The sequence below is a fragment of the Balearica regulorum genome, chromosome 2, assembly GCF_011004875.1.
Source record: "Balearica regulorum gibbericeps isolate bBalReg1 chromosome 2, bBalReg1.pri, whole genome shotgun sequence".
NCBI lineage: Eukaryota > Metazoa > Chordata > Aves > Gruiformes > Gruidae > Balearica > Balearica regulorum.
In genome coordinates this window covers 92440505-92454131 of record NC_046185.1, presented here as the reverse complement: position 1 = coordinate 92454131, position 13627 = coordinate 92440505, and the positions used below count along the sequence as shown (strand labels likewise).

Here is a 13627-nt window from a genome sequence, read left to right as displayed (position 1 = left end):
AGAAAACACCACTAGTCCGTGAAGAGTTGTTACTATTATTTATTATTTTTGAAGCAGGGATTGTTTAAATTGCTGTAGCCAGAGACTGTATGTGCTTGGCTCCTCATGTACCTGAATGAGGCAAATAGCCCTCACAAAGGTGTATTTTTTAATTTATTATTTTTTTAAGGAATCCTTAGAGTGATGTGAAGCTAATGGAGGTGAAATTGGGAACTGATGAGAACTTACAGCTGGGATGTGGAAGGAAGGCAAGGGAATCGTCACAGGTCTTGGATAGGGAGGGTCTGCGTCTGTTGGTGATGCAAAGACCTAATCAAAGGCTAAACAGGAGCTGGGTCTAACTGCTGTGGGGTGGGAGCACGTGCCAAGACCACATCTGAATCAGGGGCTCTAGCCATGGGAGTGAGGAGAGGGCCTGTGTTAGCGTACGTTTGTACAGACCGCTGTGAGGGGAAGGGATAGAAATGCCATAGCTAATAGTGGTTAGGGGGTGGAACTACCCTTCATGGCCTGGTCTGAATGGCAGCCAGGATTGTTCTGTGCGTGCAAGGCATTGTGTGCTCCCCACCGCCATGGTTGTCCCTTCGGGGTGGGAGAGAAGTACAGGAGGAACTGTGCTTCAGGCCCTGGGGTGAGTGGTCTGGTGGAGAAAGGGTTCAGGTCCCACTCCCCACAGTTGCAGCAGGAGTTTCAGGTTGTGGTATTTGCCTCTGGGCTGGCAAGCAGGTGTCTCCTGCTCTGCAGGACAAGGAGTAACTTTGGCTAGGGTGAGCAGAGTCTGCCGAAAAAGAGGATGGTTTGGGATTTGTTGTGTTTGATGAAGAAGAGGAAAGGGTGGTCAGCTTTAAAGGTCATTGTAGGTGTTTTTGATCTCAGCACCAGGACACCTGTGGCAGCTGCTGCCTCAGTACCTTCTTCATTGACCTCCACGAAAGCTGTATGAATAACTTTTGAGATGAAAAGATCTTTCTTGGCTGACATCCCTGTGAAATCAGCCTGAATGGGGTCAAAAGCATTTCGTATTCCCATGCTGCTCAAAGTGGATTTAAGGTCATAATTCTCTTCCAACTTCAACTTGGGCAGGTACAGATCCACTTGAGCTTTCATCATGCTGGCTGATTCAGTCCATTCAGCCAGTTTCTCATACGTCAGCTCTCTTTCAACCTGCAATGAAGTGAGATCAGACTGTCAGTGGCTTACACTCTTGTTTTCTTAAAGATGGTGAGGTATAGGCCTGAACTGTGAGAGTAGTTCATTTTTTTTTTCTAGTGAGAAGAGTATTGCTTTTATGCAATGCATGATTCATAATGATATTAATAACAATAATGTATGTACATGGATGACTTTTCTCTTAGCAGTGGTAAATAAGTGGAACGCTTGGGACCTCAGGTACAAATAAAAAGATGTTTGCCCTGATCTGTTTAGAATCTGAAACTGATCCTGGCGCGGTCATGAGTGGCTGTTGATACCTTCTGGGCCAGGGTGGTCAGCACTTAGTTTGAGAAACCTCACCACAAAATATCAGGTGCAAATCCAGATTGCAAATGACATAAAAATGAATTAATACAGCCCTCAGAAGAAGATTACTCTAGGGCATGGTAATTCAGATTTGGTCCTTGCTTTCCTTGTGCTATTCTAGCAATAGAAGAGGGTACACAAAACAGGCTAAGACAGGTACATGGACATACTTTTTAGGTGTATCCCTAAGTAAAATACTATGTTTGCAATGTTATCAGATGCCCTGAATCATAAGCTGAGAAATCGTGGTGTTCTAGTTTATGAAACAAAATATGCACACATCAGAACCTATTCTATCATGATTTTGAAGCTCGTTCTTCCTCGCCCTTTTCATCTGTTTCTGCTACTGTCTCATAGCATATGTCATGCAACAGTAGGTCAGTTTTACCAGCTCCAGGCCAGTAGTGTTATCATTGATGTCATCTGGTAGGAGAATGAACATGCTGAGTTCATTTTCCACATATGGCAGCTCAATGATTTTGAATTTCATGGTTGTTTCATGGCGTATCAAAAATGTATCTCTCAGAAACATCATCTGTACTGGTTTAGTCTTGGTCTGTGAAAAAAATCAGACATAAAAAATAGTATTACTTCATTCCTTAAAATGGATGGTAAAGGTTACTTGCTTCATTGAACTGAAAGCAAAAATTTGTAAACGAGTACAAGACTCAGCAGCATTTGAATAGTCAGTGCCCTTTCCTGTAGACAGTATCTCATACACCCCCTTTTCAAAGTCATTGGGATCTTTAAAAAAAAAATGCATAGACACATATAGTACCTACGTGCTAACTGAATCACATGTAATATATTTCTCATTTTAAAATAAAGGAGTTAGCTTTGACAAGCAAGTAACTACTATAAGTATTTCATGTTTTCTCCCAAATACTACATTTTTAGAGTGAGGACCTTGTTTGGGGGGAAAAAACATTGACCTTTTTCCCCTGGATGCCATCAGCTCTTTTGCCTGTTTTATACTTCTAGGCAATACTGGTTGTCTCACTTTGCCTCTGAACCATATTTTCTGTGACGGCTTTTCCTCTTGCCCATACCACAGAGGACCAGATTACCAGATGAAATTGGATTACCCAATAGTCTTCTGAACTCCTATGCTGTATTGTTTCCACAGGGCTTTTAATAATAAATCCACTGTCCTTCACATGTGAGTTACATTTGAGTGCAAAAGTTTATCTGTTTGCAGGTTTCATATCAGGTACCCTGTGAATTAAACCCTCTCTGTGCACCAATGTATTTTGTTTACATGGCAAGGTTTTGGTAGTGGGGTGGGCTGCAGGGATGACTTCTGTGAGGAGACATCAGAAGCTGCATCCCTGTCAGGCAGAACAAGTTCCAGCCAGCTCCAACATAGTCCCACCGCTGGCCAAAGCTGAGCCAGTCAGCAATGTTGGTAGCACCTCTGGGATAACATATTTAAGAAGAGGAAAAACTGCTCCGCAACAGCAGCTGGAGACAGGAGTGAGAACATGTGAGAGGAACAACTCTGCAGAAACCAAGGTCAGAGAAGAAGGAGGAGGAGGAGGTGCTCCAGGCGCCGGAGCAGAAATTCCCCTGCAGCATGTGGTGGTGCAGATATCCACCCTGCAACCTTTGGAGGACCATCTACTGTGTCTATGCTGGAACAGGTGGATGTGCCCTGAAGGACGCTGCAACCCATGGAGAGCCCCATGCTGGAGCAGGCTACTAGCAGGGCCTGTGGCCCCATGGAGAGGAGCCCACGCAGAAGCAGGTTTACTAGCAGGCCCTGTGACCCCTTGGGGACCCACACTGGAGCAGTCTGGTCCTGAAGGACTGCACCCTGTGGAAGGGACCCACACTGGAGAAGTTCGTGAAGAACTGCAGCCTGTGCGAAGGACCCACATTGGACATAAAGAACTGTCTCCCATGGGAGGGACCCCACACTGGAGCAGGGGAAAAGTATGAGGAGGAAGGAGCGGTAGAGACAACATGTAATGAACTGACCGCAACCCCCATTCCCTGTCCTGCTTGAGGGGATGAGGGAGAAGAGTTGGGAATGAAGTTGAGCCTGGGAAGAAGAGAGAGTTGGGGGGGAAGGTGTTTTATATTTGGTCTTATTTCTCTTTATCCTACTGTGATTAATTGGCAATAAATTAAATTAATCTCCCTAGGTCGAGTCATTTTTGCCCGTGATGGTAATTAGTAAATGATCTCCCTGTCCTTATCTCAACCCATGAGCTCTTCATTCTATTTGTTGCCCCATGTCCAGTTGAGAAGGGGGAGTGATGGAGCAGCTTTGTGGGCACCTGGCAGCCAGCCAAGGTCAGCCCACCACAACCAGGTACCGTGACAGAACCTAACACCGCACACATAGCGTAATGGGTTTCGGATACACAGTCACATCATTGACACAACCGCTTCATATGGCCTGGCATACAAAAGGTATTTGCACTCGTAATCTGTGTCAAACAAGATATATGAGTCCATGGACAAATAATTTTGCTTGCCTTTGACACAGTCCAAAAATATGCATGCAGTCAGCTATTGTGAACCATCAGTACATGATCGCTTAAATACTGTTAGCTCAATAACATGCCCTCAGTGTACACTGAGTACATCATCATCACGCACTCAGCTAAAAGGACAAACCCCCATGAAAATTCCCTCCGAGGTTTTACGCAACACCCAGGGTGTGTGAGGAAAGAAGAGTTGGTTCAGTTTCCTTGAACTCAGAGTACAGACTGTGTTTCAAAAGCAGAAAAGAGAGGTAGGTGTGTAAGCATCGCTCTCAAAAGCAACTCAGTCCCTTTTGAAAATGGGACCTTCGTACTTGGGGAAATTTCCTTTTGTCCTTAAGCCACTTAACCACAGTGCTCACAAGTGTTTTGATACTGAAGAGCTATTAGTTAAAGTGAAAATAATTTTCTCATGGATATGTGTAAATAAGATAATGCTGACTTAGGTTCACAATTGCTGTTCTCACTGAGTTTATACTATGTGCCCAGCTATGAGTAGCGTTGCAGTGGCATACAAAATGCAGGTGAAATATTTAGAGGTTTCTTGCTTTTCAGTAGTAGACGTATTGACATATGACAATATATAGGCATATAGACAAGGAATTTACCTTGCTCAGTCTGAAGGGCGCCTCAGAAGTATTTTTCTCCAGAAATTTCTTTTCCCAGTTTCCTTTGAAATAAATGGCATTTACTAAGACCAATACAGTTTGAGAATTGAGAGATCCTGCAGGCAGCAGATCCTGGATTTTCCCTTCAAAATCAGGCAAATAAGACTGTTATTCCAGTGTGACTGTGTAACTAACTCGCTGATCTTAGTCGTGCCTTCTTTGTGCCTAACTATCTAGCAAAAATGTTTGCATTTGGGAGATTTTTTTACTGTATATTTTTCATGGCATACATATGGTAAAAATGGCTTTTGAAGTATATATGTTTTTTAAAAAAATATATTGCAATTTCGGTAGTAAATGGCACTGGAAAGTGGGTAAAGTGGAATAGCTTGGATGTTCTGTGAAGTTGGTTGCAAGCAGCTGAAGAATACAGAAGGAAAACCCTCTACTAATTAACACATGGAGCTGCTCAGTATCTACCTGTACCTCCCTCTGAACACAATTACAGACTACGGCCTGAAGAATCAAGGGAAGGACCTTGCAAGGAGCAGCAGTTAGATTTGGAGAGAGGCATCCTTCAAGCCATTTAACTGCACTTTGCTCAACACCTCCCGTAAGTTTCCATCTTTTATGGATCCTTGGCTGCAATAGCAGTAAATGTGGAAATACAAATGATTTGAGAGTGAGACAAGGAAAAAAGCCATCAGAGTGGTACTTACTCTCAGTTTCATTTTCAACCCACGAATTGATCAATGCTCTGGCTTGTTCTGCAGCTGTCTTAAAGTTTACAGCTTGTGGCTGTGCATTGTAATAGCTTGTAATGAGCTGTAAGAATTTCTGGAAGATAGAATCGGAAAATTTATGTTTAGTTAAATTTGAGTTATAAAAATGTTAGAAATAATCATGTCAACAGATTATATAATCTGCTGATACATAATTGAAGAAAATATAATTTATGTGAAATGGGATAACCCTTAAAATATGGTCTGATACATTCTATGCTAAATATTGAGTAAGAACTGATCAAACTTCCTTCTCAAGGAAACTGACACTTCAGATTTTTGTGTTGAAATCCAAAGTGTAAATTTGTAATTTTGAAATATCCCATGAAACAAACATTCTTCATAATGTTATTTAATTTCTCAAAATTACATTTTGTATCATTTAAATATTTTTTCTTGCTTTATGATGTAGGGTTCAGTACAAGAGGGAAGAATAGTCTCATATAAAGTTGAAACAAGGCTTTTAGTTTGCTTCAGAGGTGAGGAACCTGCCAAGAGTTTGTGAGGACAATAGAGGATCAGGTATAAAGGGAATATTCTAGTAGAATAAAGTCGTGGCAGAAAACCAGAATTAATGTTTGCATTGCTGTCTGCTGTGAAACAGTTCATGGAGATTCCCAGCAGGAAATTCTCTAGATTCTTTGTAAAGCATAAGTACATGAGATTATGGAGAAAATGAGCAATAAGCATTCAGAAGAACAAATTACTAATTACATGGGATATCTAACGAAACTCCAAGATCAAAGAACAGTAATCTCATCTAAAACGACCTTCCAATAAATTATAAGATGATTACTACAATGTCAGTTTTTAAAAAGATATCAGAGATACAGGTAATTACAAACTCATGAGTCTGTACAGGATGAATGAATAGAATACGTCTAGTGGGTGTATGGATAAACATGACATGTTGGAGGAGTGTCAACAGCATTTTGTAATAGAAAGTCCAAAATCACAAATCTGTTGGAGTTTTTTGAAGGTGTCAGGAAGCATGTGAGTAAGAAGGTTGAGCCATTGCAGTCTATTTGGATTACCAAAAGGCATTTTGTAGGACTTTGCACTTAATGCTGAGCATCCATGGGACTACAGACATAGGTCGTCTTTGTTTAAATGACTGGAAACCCAGAGTAGGAGGAAATAGTGTTCACAGTGAAGGGTTATTACTACTGAATTACCACAGGGATATGTGCTGGCATCTGTGCTAAAATATTTATTCTATAAAATACAGGTATAAATATTTACATTATAATATATATATTAAAACATTTGTAAATGATCCAGTGAAGGGTACCCTACACAGAGTGATTTTTAATGTTCAGGAGTGAGGTGTTGAAGCTATAATGGACAGCTGCATGAAAAAAATCTGCCCAATAGCAGCCCAATAGCAGCCAAAGGGGCAAATACAATTTTAAGAGTTACAAAGAAAGGAGTAGGGAACAAAAGAGAGAATATTAGAATGCCACTGTATAAAGCTATGGTGTGCCCATTGGCTGGGTTCTCTGTGCAGCTCTGGCCTCCCCAGTCTCAGAGATGCTAAAGTATAAAAGATATGGAGATAAGGATGACCAGAAATATGGAGAAGCATCCTTTAGAGGAAAACCCAACCAATATTGATGCCAACAGGTAGAAGGCTCAAAAACCACTGGCACTTCCTACAGTGTTCAGCTGTGAAACTCCTGGTGCTGAGGTTTGTAGATTCAAAAGGTGATTGCAAAATCATGAAAGAACAGCTCATCAAGGTCTATTGAGTAGACATACCCTCTGGTTCAGGAAGTCCCTGACCGGCAGATTGCTTGGTGACCAGAGCAGACTCTGGAGAAGCATCACTACACAGTGTGCCTTGTTCCCATACACTTCCTAATCTGTTCACCATTGTTGGAAACAAGTGGACCTCTTGTCTGTGGAAAGCTAGCCCTCTATGTTCTCACTGAAACCACTGAAAATTTGTATCATCTCTGTTGACAATCACTCTTAATGTCAAAGTACTCTTAAGTAAAATTTTTCAGCTCACGGGCAGTAGCGGGTAGGTCTTTTCCTCATACAGTCGGTTGGCACTCTTCAGCAAGTAGGTGCTTCTGGGTTTGTGGATGGCAGACAGGAGCTCTTTGAATCCAGAGTGGATGTTTTCAGCTCGCTTGTGCTCAGGATCCTTGGAAAGAAACACCAATTGATATAGAATATATTTTTCTATCTATCTGAATTGTTGCACCTGCTGGGGTTATTTAAAATGCCCAGATTGTTTTAATTAAAAAGGAATTTCAGGAAATGGAGCACTTTTTTGAGTATGTCACATGTTTGCAGCACTGCCTGTTACTGGGCAAATTGTTTTCTGTCTGTAGGGTGAGGATCTGTTTCTGCAGTGCTGTGCAGGCCTGTGGGGACATCAGCTGATGGTGCGCCCAGGAAGTCGAATCTCCTCATTTCAGTCAAGTTGAGGCCTAATTTTCAGTGTCACAGGGACCCATCAAGGCAGCCTTGTGACTTTTGAGGAGGTGCTCTGTTCTGACAGACACTAATGTCAGGACATGAACTTAGCAACTATTCAGATTTTCTCTGTTTCACATGAATTTTGCCATCACTGTTTGGATTTTGGAGGGAGCTTGTCCTGCATGTCAATGTTGATGGTTTTAGGGAGCATGAGGTTTTTTGCTAGCTGTTGCCAGCTGTTGCTTCGCTAATGGAGGAATAAGCTGCTACCTGTCAGCTGCTCCCCTCCAGCTGCTTGGGTGCAGTCTGTCTCTGAGACACTGAGAGTCCGTGCCACTGACTCATGGGGAATTGTCATAAGGTTGGTCAGGTGGCATTCCTTGCTCTGGTCTTTTCTCACTCATGCTAAGGCATGGGCTGCTAGGAAAGACATCTGGGAAAGAATTTGGTAGCCAGAGGACACAGGATAGGAGAGGTTGGGTTTTGCAAAGAGATGGGAACAGACTGAAGAGGTAATGAAGGGAGATGTCTGAAGGACCAGAGCAGGCAGGCTTTGCTACAACTCAAAGTCAGTGAGTTGCTAAAATGAATGTGGATGTAATGATTCATCTTGAAGATTCATCTCCTACCACCTAGGGAGAGAATGATAGAACCTCCCCGACCCCCAGCTTTTATTTCCAGTTTGTCTAATCTAGTTTCTTTGAGTTTTGGTTTGGTTTTGGTTTTTTTTAGTTTCTATGCTGAAGAAACATGGTTTGTTTGAGTTTACAAGCCTTTCAGTTCTTAGGGAGTTCATTTGATGAAGAAGATCTGGACAGTTCCTCCTGGCAGCAAGTCTCTGGGGAGCTGATGAACAAGGGTGAATTGACATGTGTTAGTTTAAAGGGGAATTTTGTTTGCCTGACGTGTCCATGCATGAAAAAAAGTGGAGGGGAATTTATTGGGTAGGGCTGGAGTCAGGTGTGAATGCAGCAGTTGTTTTTCACTAAAAAAACAACCAACCAAACAAAAAAACCCCAAACCTGAAGCTAGTAAGAGATAGAATTGTCCTAAGCACATTAGAACAATTGATTTGTTGATATTACCATAGACCACCTAAAACCACGTAACACAGTATTAGGGCCAATCAAAATGCTGTTAGTGTCTCAGTTCTGCTTCTGAAGGCCTGAGTTCATGAGTTTTATGGTAACATTATCTGCTTGTTTGCTTTTTCTCTATATAGTTTTTACTGAAGTGAGACAATAGATATAGACTGAAGAGAAGCGAATGTTAGAAGGCAAAGCAGTAGTTGCGATGAACTATCCCTTTCTCAGAGATTTTTTTTCTCTGAGTCTTTCGTTATAATAAATACCATCTTTCTTTTCTTTGGTCTCCCCAGAGAAGGTCTTGTTGTCTCAGATGAACCTTCTTCTCCTGCAGTCTGGTTAAAATGAAGAACCTGTGATGATGATAAATGTTCATAAAGACAGCTTGTTTTTTGAAGATAAATGTGGCCGAGGGTTATGTAATTATGTTAGTTTTCGATGGTAATTCACCATTGATGCCCAATGACAGTCTATTAAAAGAGGACAGGACCTTACTCTTGATTTAGCCTCTATAACTGTATCATTGTTATATAGATTTTAGTCACATTTACTGCTTAATAATAGATCAGTATTATGGCTCAAATATAAATCTGTTTAGAGAAGTGGTCATTTCATGCTTCCCTACATGGAATTTAGCCATGCACAACAAAGAGCATAGTGCACTTCAGACTCTTACTACTGGGACAGAAATGTAAAATTCTACATGTAATGTGTTTAAGTAAATATGTATAACCTAAAAGAATACAAGACTGAAAAGTTCTGCTAAAGTGGGCATAAGTGAAATCATATTTTCGGTACTAGTATGTCTCCATTATTCATGGGAGGATTTATGGACTGTGTCGCAAGCAAAGGTATTTGTACTGCTCCTCTGCAGCCCAACACATGTTCAGGAGAGCTTACTAACTTTGGTATGCAGTATGAGAAAGATATCCTGCTTCCAAAACCAGCTGGGGTCTAGAAGCAGCGATTTTATCTCTGGCACTCCTTTTTTCTAGATTATATTAGCTCCTTATTAATTTTGCTAATAAAGCTGCCTCTTTATTACTATTTGAGCACTATATCAGGTGAATTATTCTGTTCAAAAGGCAATTAAAATAGAAGATAGTGTTCCAAGCAAGACCAACGGTAGTCTCTAATGTCAGTAACGTCTCTCTGACAGACCACTTGTGACGCTCTGGGAACTGGAAGTGTAAGCTAAGTGTAGGAGTAGTGTGGAGCAGGGAGATCTTGGAAATAAAGAGGAAGAACAGTGACCTGCAGGACTGCCGGCAGCGTGAGTGGGGTTGTTTCCTGTACCTAACTTATGACAGGTCACTGTTCTCCCATGGTGGTCTTTTCTGTTCCCCATAGTCAGATTAATGCAATTTATGTGGGAATAGCCTGTAAGGTGATGATATACTGCTAATTTTAAAGCTTACCTCAGCCATCTGGGTTGCAGTGTCACCTTTCGCACCGAGGTGGACCATGGCGAGAGCAATTGCAATACTCCAAGCAGAAAAGAAAATGTTTTGGCCTTTGGAAGTTTCATTCAGCTTTTTGTAAAGGTCCAGAGTGAAGGTGTTGGTTGACATGGAGAGGGCCTCCATTGATACAGCCTGAGGCAAATGAGTGTCAGAGAGAGGTGATGGCTCCTTCTTCGCTTATGTTAAAAAACACAAAGCTGCTAGTAGGAGATTGCCTGCACCCTCTCAAATACAGTTGTAAGGGTGTCCCTGTAATAGGTAAAATACTGCAGAGAACAAGTACAGCCAGCTAGTGGGTCTCTTTTTAAGACCTCTATTATTTCTCCCTTCCCCATCACTCCTCATTGTCCTCAGCTTTTTTATTTATTCTTCATCAGATGAGCACGATTTTAGCTAGAAATGTTCTCACAGACCAAACTTGTCTCAAAAACCCAATTGCTTAAGTTTCATAGAATTATTCTTCGATTCTGAGGCAGTGAAAGAGAATAATTTCTCACTGTGCTGCTATGAGCTTTTTTCTATTTCTTTAAACTTTCCACGCTATTATTTTCTACTGAAAAAAAAGCATGGTGACCTGCACATTTTCCATCCTTGTTCTGCTGCTTTTTCCAAGTATGTTTCTACAGGACAAAACCAAAGCAAACAAAAAAAAACCAACCCCAGGATTAAACTGATTTTCCATACGTGGATTCAGAACAAACCTGTGCTTCTGATTAGCATATTTTAGATCAATCTAATACTGTTAACAAATATTAGGATAAATTCAGAAATGTCCATTGTCTTCACCAGTATAAGGACTACTAAAACATGCTAAAGTCAGTGTAAGATGGCATCAGGTGAAAGGTTAAGCATTAGATCAACAAAAGCAACTGGACATTTAAATATATTTTCACCCACAATTTATATGCTTAAATCAAAACCAGCGGTCCTCAAAGCCAACTGCCATGCTGTATTAGAGATGCCCAGAGCCTCTGGGATCCTTGAGTTTTGATTTCAAAGCTTTCCAGGGCTCCACAATTGCTTTGAAGCATTCTCAGGAGTGCTTCAGAGGTGACTGCCCTGCAGCTTAGCTCATGCCTAACCATTTTTAGGACCTTCAAATCAGGTATCTCTTACTGCTGTGCCTGGAGATGTTGATACTCCCAGAGCATACCTAGGGAACAGGGTAGAGCTGAAGATTTTTGCCTGAAGAATTTCAAACTGGCATCTCCATCTCCCATTCCCAGAGAGTACCTGAACTGAATCTGCATGGAGCAATCAAGCATTTCTCAGGCTTGAGAGAGGACATGTGGGTGTTTCTCTGAGGTTCATTGGCCTACTAGCCACTTTGGTCATCTGGGAAAGGAAGAGTCTGGATGCCTGATCCAGTACTTATTTGGTATTAATAAAGCAGAGGTTTGAACCAATACACCCCATGCTGAGCATCCAAAACACTGCGCTACAGAGCCATGCTGTCTTGTGTGTTCAATTCCAGAATCAGTAGGAGTGTATTCTCTCCTGTTCTCAGTCCTCTGATCCTAAATTGACTGATAGCCTGGTCAGTAAGGCACCCTTCCTACTGATGAGGAAACTTTCTGCCCTCCCAGGCTGCGTAGGTTCTGCCCAACCTGGGCTTACATTCTGACCAGTGTGCCTTGGCACAGGATTTTCCTAAGGGCTACACTTTGTACTAAAAAACGAGCACTCCCTTCCCCTGCATGACTTTTATGCCATCATTTAACCACTCAGTTCCAAAAAAATTAACATGAATTTTTAAGACTTCCAAAGTAAAGCTAGTTATTTTGATATGAATATTTACACTACCTGAAATCCTGAGGGAGGGAAGAGTTAAGATCTGTCTTCAGTCAGGATCTGTGGCGGTCTGTGAGGCAATGAATACTTTTGGAAATGTAGAAATGTTTGCACCTCCCTTTTCTTCTCTACATCCTCTTCTTGTATTAGTATGCGTATTCCCTCCTTTATTCCTACTTCTCCTCTCTATCATCTGCTTTCAGAACTTAGAGAGAGAGACGTCCTCAATTCAAGGCCACACTTAGTGGGTGTATATCCTGAAATGTGGAGGCCAGTATGCCTTTCTCCCACAGGTGTCCTCCACAACCTTGACATTTGGCCTGCAAAAATGTAGATATTGCAGAAAAGAATTCAGCCATGCTGCATTGGCAAGGGACATGTTGAAATAATTTTACAGCTTCCTTTTCTTTTTACTCCACAAACTGGGGAAATGAATAGAAACTAATCTCAAAGATATGGCTAAAAGGGAATATTGAAATAGGCTGTTAATCTCATTCATCCTCTGATTAAATTTGAGAGGAGAAGGATTTGAATACTTGTGGCCCTCAGGTCACATAAAGCCCTTATTTTGTGATATTTTACATTTTTTCTCTTCTGTTTCACAAAGCAGATCACAAAGGAAGCTCTGAAAGTATTTGCACAGTCACCTAAAATAAGTGATGAAATAAGAGTGAACACTGGACTCATTTGAACTGATAGATGTTGTTTTAAGAGACTGCTGCTCCTAGCAGAGGAGGTGAAGGTGCTTTAGATAACTACACCGTACCGGGCTTATTATTCCTCTGTGATGGCTTGAAGAAGTTTGGATCACCCACAAAAAGCTGCAAAACTGCTTAGAAGCTGTTGCGGTTTAACCCCAGCTGGCAACTAAGCACCACGCAGCCGCTCACTCACTGCCCACCCCGGTGGGATGGAGGAGAGAATTAGAAGAGTAGAAGTGAGAAAACTCATGGGTTGAGATAAAGACAGTGTAATATGTAAAGCAAAAGCTGTGCATACAAAGCAGGACAAGGAATTCATTCACCACTTCCCATGGGCAGGCAGGTGTTCAGCCATCCCCAGGACAGCAGGGCTCTGTCATGCATAACGGTTACTTGGGAAGACAAATGCCATCACTCCAAACATCCCTCCCTTCCTCCTTCTTCCCCCAGCTTTATATGCTGAGCATGACATCATATGGTATGGAATATCCCTTTGGTCAGTTGGGGTCAGCTGTCCTGGCTGTGCCCCCTCCCAACCCCTTGTGCACCCCCAGCCTCCTCGCTGGTGGGGTGGTGTGAGGAGCGGAAAAGGCCTTGGCTCTGTGTAAGCACTGCTCAGCAATAACAAAAACATCCTGGTGTTATCAACACTGTTTCCAGCACAAATCCAAAACATAGCCTCATACGAGCTACTATGAAGATAATTAACTCTATCCCAGCCAAAATCAGCACAGAAGCTCTGTTTGTAATGATTTCTTTTACT

General features: G+C 41.8%; 1 protein-coding gene across 2 annotated transcripts; it reads right to left on the bottom strand.

Annotated features, from left to right (window-relative positions):
* Positions 1–22: 22 nt before the first annotated feature.
* On the bottom strand, positions 23–12588 carry LOC104637695 (heterochromatin-associated protein MENT). 2 transcript variants are annotated; one of them, XM_010305287.2, is made up of 8 exons: positions 12176–12588; positions 10328–10504; positions 9176–9262; positions 7409–7546; positions 5335–5452; positions 4616–4758; positions 1907–2074; positions 23–1164 (listed from the first exon to the last, which is right to left on the bottom strand). In XM_010305287.2, exons 2-8 carry the CDS (start codon positions 10493–10495, stop codon positions 763–765), a joined length of 1224 nt encoding a protein of 407 aa, XP_010303589.1. In that variant the 5' UTR covers positions 10496–10504; positions 12176–12588; the 3' UTR covers positions 23–762. The 2 variants fall into 2 exon arrangements, with proteins under 2 accessions (XP_010303589.1, XP_075601028.1); XM_075744913.1 differs by having other exon boundaries at positions 4616–4677.
* Between the last annotated feature and the right edge of the window lie 1039 nt (positions 12589–13627).

Excerpts from the sequence above, each read along its gene's own strand:
- LOC104637695 (XM_010305287.2), bottom strand. The coding sequence starts at position 10,495 with ATGGAGGCCCTCTCCATGTCAACCAACACCTTCACTCTGGACCTTTAC. Across the intron at positions 2,075-4,615 it reads CGCCCTTCAGACTGAGCAAG|ACCAAGACTAAACCAGTACA; the intron begins GTAAATTCCTTG and ends TTTTTTTCACAG. Across the intron at positions 1,165-1,906 it reads ACACTACTGGCCTGGAGCTG|GTTGAAAGAGAGCTGACGTA; the intron begins GTAAAACTGACC and ends ACTTCATTGCAG.